Genomic DNA, 13,870 nt, shown 5'->3' with positions numbered 1-13,870 from the left:
TGTACTAGTAAAGTTTTTACATTTTATACATATAGAATGTACTAGTAAAGTTTTTACATTTTATACATATAGAATGTACCAGTAAAGTTTTTACATTTTATACATATAGAATGTACTGTAGAATGTACCAGTAAAGTTTTTACATTTTATACATATAGAATGTACTGTAGAATGTACTAGTAAAGTTTTTACATTTTATACATATAGAATGTACTAGTAAAGTTTTTACATTTTATACATATAGAATGTACCAGTAAAGTTTTTACATTTTATACATATAGAATGTACTGTAGAATGTACCAATAAAGTTTTTACATTTTATACATATAGAATGTACTGTAGAATGTACTAGTAAATTTTTACATTTTATACATATAGAATGTACTGTAGAATGTACTAGTAAAGTTTTTACATTTTATACATATAGAATATACTAGTAAAGTTTTTACATTTTATACATATAGAATGTACTAGTAAAGTTTTCACATTTTATACATATAGAATGTACTGTAGAATGTACTAGTAAGGTTTTTACATTTATACATATAGAATGTACTAGTGAAGTTTTTACATTTTATACATATAGAATGTACTGTAGAATGTACTAGTAAAGTTTTTACATTTTATACATATAGAATGTACCAGTAAAGTTTTTACATTTTATACATATAGAATGTACTGTAGAATGTACCAGTAAAGTTTTTACATTTTATACATATAGAATATACTAGTAAAGTTTTTACATTTTATACATATAGAATGTACCAGTAAAGTTTTTACATTTTATACATATAGAATGTACTAGTAAAGTTTTTACATTTATACATATAGAATGTACTGTAGAATGTACTAGTAAAGTTTTTACATTTTATACATATAGAATGTACTGTAGAATGTACTAGTAAAGTTTTTACATTTTATACATATAGAATGTACTAGTAAAGTTTTTACATTTTATACCTATAGAATGTACTAGTAAAGTTTTTACATTTATACATATAGAATGTACTGTAGAATGTACTAGTAAAGTTTTTACATTTTATACATATAGAATGTACTAGTAAAGTTTTTACATTTTATACATATAGAATGTACCAGTAAAGTTTTTACATTTTATACATATAAAATGTACTAGTAAAGTTTTTACATTTTATACATATAGAATGTACTAGTAAAGTTTTTACATTTTATACATATAGAATGTACTGTAGAATGTACTAGTAAAGTTTTTACATTTATACATATAGAATGTACTGTAGAATGTACTAGTAAAGTTTTTACATTTTATACATATAGAATGTACTAGTAAAGTTTTTACATTTTATACATATAGAATGTACTAGCAAAGTTTTTACATTTATACATATAGAATGTACTGTAGAATGTACTAGTAAAGTTTTTACATTTTATACATATAGAATGTACTGTAGAATGTACTAGTAAAGTTTTTACATTTTATACATGTAGAATGTACTAGTAAAGTTTTGACATTTTATGTAGAATGTACTCCTGTATTGACCCTGTAGTACCAGAGTCAATATGTTGGGTGTTAGTCTTTAGTCTGATATTCGAGAGTATGCAGAGAGATCAATCAATAGAGGAAATCAGGCAAATTGTAAATAAAACAGCATCAGGGTGCATCTTGCTTACGGTAAAACTGGTCGATAGACGTGGAACAACTTAAAGCTCGCATAGGGCAAAACTGGTCGATAGACGTGGAACAACTTAAAGCTTGCATAGGGCAAAACTGGTTGATAGACGTGGAACAACTTAAAGCTCACATAGGGAGAAACTGGTCGATAGACGTGGACCAACTTAAAGCTCGCATCGGGAGAAACTGGTCGATAGACGTGGAACAACTTAAAGCTTGCATAGGGCAAAACTGGTCGATAGACGTGGAACAACTTAAAGCTTGCATAGGGCAAAACTGGTCGATAGACGTGGAACAACTTAAAACTTGCATAGGGCAAATCTGGTCGATAGACGTGGAACAAATTAAAGCTCGCATAGGGCAAAACTGGTCGATAGACGTGGAACAACTTAAAGCTCGCATAGGGAGAAACTGGTCGATAGACGTGGACCAACTTAAAGCTCGCATCGGGAGAAACTGGTCGATAGACGTGGAACAACTTAAAGCTCGCATAGGGCAAAACTGGTCGATAGACGTGGAACAACTTAAAGCTTGCATAGGGTGAAACTGGTCGATAGACGTGGAACAACTTAAAGCTTGCATAGGGCAAAACTGGTCGATAGACATGGAACAACTTAAAGCTCGCATAGGGCAAAACTGGTCGATAGACGTGGAACAACTTAAAGCTCGCATAGGGCAAAACTGGTCGATAGACGTGGAACAACTTAAAGCTTGTATATGGAGAAACTGGTCGATAGACGTGGAACAACTTAAAGCTCGCGTAGGGCAAAACTGGTCGATAGACATGGAACAACTTAAAGCTCGCATAGGGAGAAACTGGTTGATAGACGTGGAACAACTTAAAGCTCGCATAGGGAGAAACTGGTCGATAGACGTGGAACAACTTAAAGCTTGTATATGGAGAAACTGGTCGATAGACGTGGAACAACTTAAAGCTCGCATAGGGCAAAACTGGTCGATAGACGTGGAACAACTTAAAGCTCGCATAGGGAGAAACTGGTTGATAGACGTGGAACAACTTAAAGCTCGCATAGGGCAAAACTGGTCGATAGACGTGGAACAACTTAAAGCTCGCATAGGGAGAAACTGGTCGATAGACGTGGAACAACTTAAAGCTCGCATAGGGAGAAACTGGTCGATAGACGTGGAACAACTTAAAGCTTGTATATGGAGAAACTGGTCGATAGACGTGGAACAACTTAAAGCTCGCATAGGGCAAAACTGGTCGATAGACGTGGAACAACTTAAAGCTCGCAAAGGGAGAAACTGGTTGATAGACGTGGAACAACTTAAAGCTCGCATAGGGCAAAACTGGTCGATAGACGTGGAACAACTTAAAGCTCGCATAGGGAGAAACTGGTCAATATACAAGGAACAAAGTAAAACAACCTAAAGCTCGCATAGGGCGAAACTGGGACATTTTATTTGTAATCTTCATGAATGTCATAAGTGTTACCATATCCCTCTTTTTAATCGTGACCAAAAGGGCAATTTGAAATTCTTCTATTTCTCAAAATAACCCCAAAATTCCCCTTCATCTTCATTAGTAGTATTCCTCAAATTCAAATTTGATCTATTATTTCAAATTCTGTTTCTTCAACCACCTATAAAATGAAAAGTCATTTACGATGCTATAAATGTGATTTGTGACATTGGGTGTATGACTTAACATTAAAACTATGTCATATTAAAATAATTCAGCAAATGTCTACATTTTTCTTGATGTATTGAATTATTTTGAACATTATTATATTAGTGTGATGTTTCAATATGATCGAGTGATAACAATCGTTGTTTTGTTTTAGTTTCCTGTCTGATGTCAACACATTCCCTACAGTGATGAAACACATGGACGCCATGAACTTTACAGATATTCTAGGTGACCTATTCCACTTCGTAAAACGTGAGAGTAACAGAGGCATAATGATTGACAGGATTGAGGCGGGCACTAGTTTGTCGGTAAAGAAATTCATGATATATATCTATTCAGACATAATTTGACAAAGCTTCTGTTGACTGATATGTTTATGCATACAAAAGTTTTCTTAAAAGACTTTCTGCACAAGCTTCGATGGATGCAAGTTGGTTGCATTTTAAAAAATCCTTTGTTAATGATAATGAAGAAAAATGATTCAAACGGAATATATTGTTGATTTAGATGGCAGTACCTCCATATGATATTTCAGAATTGCTTTCAGTATACCTAAGGAAGCGAATTTGTTGGTATAGTGACTGGCTGTATGTAGTGTACGTATGTTCAAATGGAAAAAAAAAAGATAAGAATTGGAAGAACTACAGATTTATCGACACAGTGTTGTGAAATATTAAAGTTGGTTTAAATACAAGTTATTATCCCATCTGGGCGAGGGGATATAATGTTCAGGTTGTACGTATGTATATTCACTTTTTGCCATCACTTTGTTTCTCAATGGATTTTTATCATACTTGACATGTTGGTCACAAAGCCATGTATCCGTGTTTCAGTGTGCCAGACATCAAGGTCATCGTTACGGTTTATAAAAAATGTTTCTCATCACTCTAGCAACTTCATTTTTCTACCGATTTTGATCAAACTTGATATATTGGTCAAGTATCGTCCTACCTTAAACTAGTTTTAGGATCAGCAAGCCATTATACATTGGAGTGATTTGTATGGTTGCAATACCTTGTTTATGATATAATAGATTATTCAGATCAGGGCACTTTTGGTTTTTTGAAGGTTATGTATCCGTACAATTTCTATTTTTTTTAACTGCGGAATAATTGAACTTTTAGTATTTTATTGATTGTTAATGGTTTGGTTCTAACTCTTGTTTTCCAGGTGGGAAGCTTTGCCAGCGGTGCTGGTTTAGCCCTACAAGATCGCAATGATTTGGCCAGTAAATATACTAGTACACCGGCAACTTGCATTGGGGATTGTGCTCAGTGTTACGTACTCGGCGACGGTTCAGAGAAATTCACATTTTACAGCGGAAACATCATGTTTGTTGGTGGGTTTTAGAGTCATTAGACTACACCAATAATTATTACATGAAATAATGAGGATACACTTAAACATGTCACTCAACACATAGAAAAATGGTGATTATAGACAGGTAGCCACTACATAGAGGTGATGTTATATACAGATGTCACTATATAGAGGTGATGTTTATAGACAGGTGGTCATTATATAGAGGTGTCCTTTATAGACAGATTGTCATTATATAGAGGTGTCCTTTATAGACAGATTGTCATTATATAGAGGTGTCCTTTATAGACAGATTGTCATTATATAGAGGTGTCCTTTATAGACAGATTGTCATTATATAGATGTGTCCTTTATAGACAGATTGTCATTATATAGATGTGTCCTTTATAGACAGATTGTCATTATATAGAGGTGTCCTTTATAGACAGATTGTCATTATATAGAGGTGTCCTTTATAGATTATATAGAGGTGTCCTTTATAGATTGTCATTATATAGAGGTGTCCTTTATAGACAGATTGTCATTATATAGAGGTGTCCTTTATAGACAGATTGTCATTATATAGAGGTGTCCTTTATAGACAGATTGTCATTATATAGAGGTGTCCTTTATAGACAGATTGTCATTATATAGAGGTGTCCTTTATAGACAGATTGTCATTATAATGAGCCATTTGAACAGGTTTGACTCTTAATGATGATAATGTTTGAAATGTTTTGATCAGGTTTTGAGATTTGAGTACATTAAATAAGAGTTGTGTTTTTTTTTTTTTTAAGGTTTGTTTGATATCCATAAAAAAGGACAAACACCATACAGCTGTGGTGAAATCAATGATGAACATGGATTCCAGCTTCTTGAAGCCTTCCACTTTGCTTTGGAATATGCTAACAACCGTTCTGGTATATTCCGTAGTGTTTGGCCAGAAGTTACGTTTGGTGGTGTTGCCTTGGATGTTTGTCAAAATCCAACGCGCGCTGGTAACATGATTGCCAACATCCACTCTGGAACATTGAAGCTGACAACCATTTCACAGAGTCAGAATATCACTATTAATCCTGATAATATTGACGTCTACATTGGCCCGTTTGACAGTGAGTCAACCATCCGTGTAGCAGATATTGTAAATCCACTCGGGATCCCACAGATCAGCTATGCTGCCACAAGCCAGGAACTAATGGATCCATACAAATATCGTTACTTTTTACGTACTGTACCAGCAGATGACAAGCAGGCAAGGGCCATCATTTCTTACCTCAAGAGGTTTGACCTGAATAATGTCCAGGTTATCAACTCCTATGACAGTATTGGACGTGACGGCTTGGAAGAATTTGCACGTCTAGCAAGGCTTAATCGAATCTGTATATCACAGAACATTACCACTGGTGTCAGTGGTTCAATTTCCATTATTGAAGCACAGACTGCACTGAATAGACTTTTCAGTTACCGAGATGCCACAGTTGTTATTTTGTTTGTAGAGGACCCAGAGACTCTGTTACAAACAATCGAGAACAGAGATGATATTAGAAATAACTTCACTTTTATTGGTACGGACAAACTAGGCTTTAATCATGAAAAATGGAACAATGCACGTAAACTGATGAATGGACGCCGTGCAGTCACTTTCGATATTGAGACGGCAGATGTGCCAGAACTTGACAAGTACCTTGAATATAAGACACCTGAAAATTATTTTTTCAATCCATGGTTTGATGAATATTACCAAGAACTGTTTCAGTGTAACTTTGACGGAAGAAATACAAAGTACTCAAAGCCATGTCCAACCTATCTTCTTGGTATTCCCCGTGCTGAAAAGTACATTCAGGACCCGTACGCCTTGTATGTGATCAATGCAGTGTTTTCTGCTGTATTTGGTGTAGACAAGGCATTACGTGAGATCTGTCCAGGTAATAGCATTGGTGTTTGTAATCTGTTCCGAACCAGCGGTGAGAGACGGCAGCGAATAATGACCGGTATCCTAGCCACCAATTTCATTGATGCCACGAATCAGCCATTTTACTACGAGGAAGGTGGTGACAGTAGTCGAGGTTACCATATTTGGGAGCCCCTTCCTAGTGCAGAGGACAACACACAGTATTATCTTGAGGATGTAAGTAGTGACTGTATTATGTTGACTGAATTACAAATACAAACTGCCTCGTCATTGAACCTTTCTGGGCACCATTCAGTCCAAGCATTATTCAACCCCCTGGGACCCATTCAACCCAAGCATTATTCAACCCCCTGGGACCCATTCAACCCAAGCATTATTCAACCCCCTGGGACCCATTCAGCAAAGCATTATTCAACCCCCTGGGACCCATTCAACCCAAGTATTATTCAACCCCCTGGGACCCATTCAACCCAAGCATTATTCAACCCCCTGGGACCCATTCAACCCAAGCATTATTCATCCTTTGGCCGGGTTGCACATAGTGCAAATCCGGGTTATAGTATGGTGAATGTTGGTCGGGCGGGGAAAAGGGGTACCAATTTTGTAGAATCACTCCTCCTAGAGTTTTTGACGTAGAAGCTTGTAACTTTGTAGGAAGTTTATATATATGTTGAAGATGTGTACCTCCTTTTATGGATTCATTTTGGTCGTTTTTTCTTGATACTCAACAAATGAAACACCCTTAACTGTCTTATAAATACCATATAACATTGCACTCATCCTGCAACCTGGCCAATTGTGGCTTGGCCCCATTTTTCAATCCTTTGAGGGCCCAATTTAAGCCCAGTCCCATTCAACTATTAATTAAAACATGTCCCCCCCCCCATTAACTGCAAACTCTCCTCCTCCTTCCTCAACTATTCACATCTAACATCTCCACAGAATTTTCTTCGAATTATTAAAAAAAAAATGTTTCTTAATGATAAATGTTGAATATTTGTAGGCATTTTCTTGAAATTGATAAACTGATTGAAATTGTCAAATTTCACTTTCCGTATATTTATCCACAGAATCAAGTGTTGATGAAATTGTACCAAGAAAAAGATAGCTTGACACAAAGATACATCACTGTATCACTGTCATGATCAAGTTTCTTTTCATTTTTTGCAATCACTTTAGTAACTTCTTTTTCAAATCGATTTGAATCAGACTTCACACACTTAAAAGGATGCTATAGTATGGCAGACAAGGTTGAGATTCAGAGTTGTAGTGTCAAAGACACATTTTCTATTTTTAGATAGAAAATTTTTTTTTGTCAGCTTCATTCCTGCAAGAAATTTGATGGAATTTTCGTGCACTTATAGAGCAAGAATCAGTCAAACTTCGATGTTGTGAAGTTAAAGGGACTTACAAAAATACTTCAATACACCAAGACTTTAATCATTTGTTGTGTGTTATATAAACATTTTCATGTGTATGGCTATATATATAGTTGATGACACGATATTATTACCTGAACAAACACAACAAATACCAAATGCAAGTGTAAATGAAAAGGTGTATTTTCATCTTAAAACAAAACATTTTCATTCTTCAAAAAATAAAGACATAACTTTAATTAGCAATCAAATAGTAATCAACAATGCATGTTTTACATTCCTACAGGATATGTATTCTATGGATTGCTTTTACGTGATAAATGCGGCACAGCATTAAAGTGTTAGAATATTTAAGACTGATATATCAACGTGATAGGCACTAATGTAGTTAAAACAAAGAAAATTAATATAATTTATTCTGTCCAGAAACGACAGCACTAACATCACACATCATCTGTCGTAGAATTAAAAGAGTGCTTGCCGATGTTCTGACGACAGCTAGTCTGAATCAGTAGGAGAACACATGGCTAGTCTGAATCAGTAGGAGAACACATGGCTAGTCTGAATCAGTAGGAGAACACATGGCTAGTCTGAATCAATAGGAGAACACATGGTTAACAGAAAATCACTGTGTTGATCCTGTTTTTATTCTTGAAACTGAAAGGTGACTTTTGAGTATGAGTAAAATCAGCATACAGGTGATAGGATTTCCTTCGATTGTTTTCAAAGTGCTGTAAATTAGACCTAACTAAATGCCATTACCACAGTGGCGGCGGTGAACATCACATGACGTCCCATAATCTTTGATTTATGACTTGTAAGTAAGCAATTAAACTTCAAACTGTCAGTCATTAATCAATTCTCAAATATGATTGTTTTAGGTCGGTGCTTATAATGACACACACTACCTGAAGATTGATGCTCGTTATGATGTTAATTGGCAGTCAACTTGTGACCGCCCTGGCTCCTGTTCCTGTGTGTTCCCCGAATACCAACCATCTCGGTACATGAAGAATGACACAGACTGGGGTCTGTATATAGCCTACGTGTCAGATATCCATGATCGTGACCCCTATAATCCTTATGCCTGCGGATCGATCGACACTGTAGGTGACTTCCAGAACATGATGGCTTTCTTTTATGCTCTCAACCTCGTCAACAGTGATACAAATCTTCCAGCTACATTAAAACTTGGAGGAATAGCATTTGATACCTGTTCTTCATCAAATCGTATTGGACAGGATATTTACAGCCTTCTGAGTGGTGAAGGAATTTGTACACAAAACACTGGTCAGGTGATCCCTCCTTCTAATCTAGTGGCGTATATTGCAAAAGGAAGTGAGAATGCGATCCGAGTAAGTGGAATTCTGTCCCCACTTAAATACACCACCCTAAGTCAAAGTGCGACATCCGTGGCGCTTAGCAACAAAGATTTCCATGAGTACTTTCTGCGTACCGTGCCTCCAGATAATGTCCAGGCTATTGTCATCGCTAAAGTCCTTCAAACGTTTGGATGGGATTATGTATCGGCAGTGTACACTGATGATGCTTACGGTAATGCAGCCATTAAAACACTCATCAGTAACACAGAAAATAGTTCTCCTCGCATCTGTGCCTCACAAACCATATCCATGGCCATGGACGCAACACTGGATGATGCCAAAGCCATTGTAGATAGCCTTAACCAGAGAGTTGGTGCCAGAGTTGTTGTGCTGTTCGTATCGGACGTTCATGCACGTCTTCTTTTACAAGCCACCACAGAGCGTGGCCTCACACACAGATTCATCTGGCTGGGTAGTGACACTTGGGCAAACAGCGACTATATTGTCAGTGGATATGAGGATGCCGCTGCTGGTGCCATCACTATCCAGATCAGATCAGAGGTAGTGGAAGGTTTCAAGAAATTTCTCCGAAGCTTTGATTACACTAATAGCATGAACCTGCCTCGTGACTGGTTTGAGGACCTCTATCAGACTCTTCATCAGTGTCGTATCCTCAACAGTGTTGTTCAGAAAGTGTATTCTAACATCTGCTCCGGTGATGAGAGGATCACGGATGCCATGATCCCCAATGACCCGTACACACTGCACACTATCATTTCTGTGTTCATGGTTGCAAATGGTCTTAATTCCATTGAGGAATGCAAGAGAACAAGCCTCAGTATTTCTGCCTGTCTGTCTCTTCAGCAGAATTCACGAGATCTCATTTACAACAGTATTGCGGAGGCCCAATACACTGTTCTTCCTGATGACCTGGGTGCCAAGTCATTCAACTTCAGGTACACTGAAGATGGCTACGGAGATGTGGGTTACAACATTTTGAACTTCCGACGTGACCTGACATCAGGAAACTATGGATACACTCAGGTAGGTGGGAAAGTTTACCGCACATACACTCAGGTAGGTGGGATAGTTTACCACACATACACTCAGGTAGGTAGGATAGTTTACCACACATACCAAAGACAATGTATATAGAAAAAATTTCTGTCACAGTCTAACTTTTCTGAGTCAGCTTTAAAGTCCAGTCTCTGTAAAGTGAGAAAATGTGCTTACAGTTTAACTTCACTCATTTCGGTCTTGTAAAAGGTGGACTGAAGGTTCATTTTAAAGCTGAAATATGGTAATTAATGTATGTTTGGGCAAATATAACAGTGTGAAAGTGAACATGTGAGGACAACGTATGTTGTATCTGAAAGTGAAAATCCAGGTCTCTAGCGTTTTTATCTATTAACATAAACAAGAAGTTACAAATATACATTTATATCACTAAATATCAATTATGGTATAGCTTGTGGAATTTCGTATCTTAATATTCAAGGTCAAGGTGAAGCAAAATCATGATACAGCGAATATTTTTTCCTGTCGATCAAATTCACAGAAAATTGCTGATAGAGCTGAACAGCCATTTGTGAACAGAATTCTGAATTCTGAAGTTCTCTTTTAAAGTCACGAGATTGACTCCTATAGATCCAAAATTTTACATATGGATATCAGTCTACACTGACACCAACACTTTTCTCGTTTCCAGATTGGAACTTACCGTAACGACCTGTCCCTGAATCGAGCCCTATACCAAGGATTCAGCTTCGTGGAATCCCGTACCATCCCTCTGTCCATGTGCCCAGTGGGAAGTAACTGCCCATGTCTGAACAGTGATGGCACCCGTTCTAGCTACCAACGACAGGGTGTGGCCGGACTTTCCTTCTACCGCCTTGACGACGGTAGCTATGTCGATACTCAGACAGGCGAGGTGATACAGGTGGAAAACATCCCACTATTAGCAGACAGATTTGCAGATATTTGGGGTATAATTGTTGCGACATTGGCAGCAATTGGAATGTTTGCATCATTGTGCATGTTTGTATACCTGCTAGTGATGTACCCAGTGCGTGGAGGAACCTCCATCCTTGGGTTTATGCTGGTGTTTGGAAATATTCTGTTGTTTGCTTTGGTGTTTGCCTTCATTGTGCATGCCACACGAGAAGTCTGCGGCCTACGTCGGTTCTGTCTTGGATTCTGTTACTCAATATGTTACAGTGCATTATTTGTGAAGATTGTAGACTCCTGGAGGTCGCGAAGCAAAGAGGAACTGTATGAGGTGAAATACGAGAAACTGGGACGGCCACTTGGATTGTTTTTCTGTGCCGTGCTCTTTATACTTGTACAAGTAATAATTAATACAGAGTGGCTCATTCTTGAGCCACCAGGTGTTACCACAGTTCTGTATAACAACATGCTGTGGCCACGTTGTACACCTGATGATTTCTACGACCAAGGCCTCGTCCTGTCGTTAGTCTACATCATGTTCCTTGTGGTCCTCTGTGTTCTTTATGGCATGTGCGCTTGGTCCAACCCCAAAAACCACCATGAGGCTCGTTGGGTGCTGGGAATTGTGCTGCTGGGGATCCCAGTATGGGTAGTATTCTGTGTGATAGCGGTTCTGGGAGAATATAAGATGCGAGATGCGGCCATTGCTATTGGACTCCTACTCAACGCCACCATCATGCTGCTCCTGGGGCCAATGAGGAAACTCTATCTCCTGACTAAATTTGAGGAGCAAGTTGAGGAGGAGGAACGCAAATCTGCACTCGGCAGCATGAAAGGAGGTCAGTTACATTAACGCAAAATTTTATCACATAGTTTGCCTGTTATCCAGCATATGTCTCTAGTGTAATATACCTTGTAGTGTTTTTCATTGGCTGTGCCAGTCAAACATTAATAATGGACAGTGACATTACATCATGAGTTCAATGTGACACAAGAAAAAGGCTGCCTCCATTTGATTTTGTCCTCTGTGTTTTGGCTTTAAAACTTGTCAACTTGTAACTTTTCTTAATTAAGTGATAAAACGACCTGAAATTTGCTTTCCTTTTGCTTGTTATGGTATAAAAACACATCTTGAAGTTGAGATATTTAGGATGTGGCTTTGTTACATTTAGGATGTGGCTTTGTGACATTTAGGATGTGACTATGAGACATTTAGGATGTGACTATGATACATTTAGGATGTGACTGAGACATTTAGGATGTGACTATGATACATTTAGGATATGACTGAGACATTTAGGATGTGACTATGAGATATTCAGGATGTGGCTTTGTGACATTTAGGATGTGACTATGAGACATTTAGGATGTGACTATGAGACATTTAGGATGTGACTATGAGACATTCAGGATGTGACTATGTGACTATTATACATTCAGGATGTGACTATGATATTTAGGATGTGACTATGAGACATTTAGGATGTGACTTTGAGACATTTAGGATGTGGTTTCATAACATTTAGGATGTGACTATGAGACATTTAGGATGTGAATATTAGACATTTAGGATGTGGCTTTGTGACATTTAGGATGTGACTATGAGATGTTTAGGATGTGACTAAGATACATTTAGGATGTGACTGAGACATTTAGGATGTGACTATCAGACATTTAGGATGTGACTGAGACATTTAGGATGTGACTATGAGATATTCAGGATGTGGCTTTGTGACATTTAGGATGTGACTATGAGACATTTAGGATGTGACTATGAGACATTTAGGATGTGACTATGAGACATTCAGGATGTGACTATGTGACTATTATACATTCAGGATGTGACTATGATATTTAGGATGTGACTATGAGACATTTAGGATGTGACTTTGAGACATTTAGGATGTGGTTTCATAACATTTAGGATGTGACTATGAGACATTTAGGATGTGAATATTAGACATTTAGGATGTGGCTTTGTGACATTTAGGATGTGACTATGAGATGTTTAGGATGTGACTAAGATACATTTAGGATGTGACTGAGACATTTAGGATGTGACTATCAGACATTTAGGATGTGACTATGAGACATTTAGGATGTGAATATTAGACATTTAGGATGTGGCTTTGTGACATTTAGGATGTGACTATGAGATGTTTAGGATGTGACTAAGATACATTTAGGATGTGACTGAGACATTTAGGATGTGACTATGAGACATTTAGGATGTGACTGAGACATTTAGGATGTGACTATGAGACATTCAGGATGTGACTATGATACATTCAGGATGTGACTATGATATTTAGGATGTGACTATGAGACATTTAGGATGTGACTATGAGACATTTAGGATGTAGTTTCATGACATTTAGGATGTGACTATGAGACATTTAGGATGTGGCTTTGTGACATTTAGGATGTGACTATGAGATGTTTAGGATGTGACTAAGATACATTTAGGATGTGACTGAGACATTTAGGATGTGACTATGAGACATTTAGGATGTGACTATGAGACATTTAGGATGTGAATGTTAGACATTTAGGATGTGGCTTTGTGACATTTAGGATGTGACTATGAGATGTTTAGGATGTGACTAAGATACATTTAGGATGTGACTGAGACATTTAGGATGTGACTATGAGACATTTAGGATGTGACTATGAGACATTCAGGATGTGACTATGATACATTCAGGATGT

The 13,870-nt window shown here is 37.3% G+C and overlaps 1 protein-coding gene across 1 annotated transcript in view; it reads left to right on the top strand.

Moving 5' to 3' along the window:
- Positions 1-13,870, top strand: part of LOC132555488 (uncharacterized) — a 32,217-nt gene that overhangs the window by 17,119 nt on the left and 1,228 nt on the right. The window contains 5 exon segments of the mRNA XM_060219838.1: positions 3,457-3,662; positions 4,504-4,641; positions 5,399-6,729; positions 8,774-10,258; positions 10,923-12,000. Of these exon segments, the coding sequence (XP_060075821.1) occupies positions 3,457-3,662; positions 4,504-4,641; positions 5,399-6,729; positions 8,774-10,258; positions 10,923-12,000 (4,238 nt within the window).

This window comes from Ylistrum balloti, unplaced genomic scaffold, assembly GCF_031769215.1.
Source record: "Ylistrum balloti isolate Yb309-2 unplaced genomic scaffold, AGI_CSIRO_Ybal_v1 Utg370498, whole genome shotgun sequence".
Taxonomy (NCBI): Eukaryota; Metazoa; Mollusca; class Bivalvia; order Pectinida; family Pectinidae; genus Ylistrum; species Ylistrum balloti.
The sequence above is the reverse complement of the archived record's forward strand: the minus strand, read 5'-3'. Positions and strand labels throughout refer to the sequence as shown.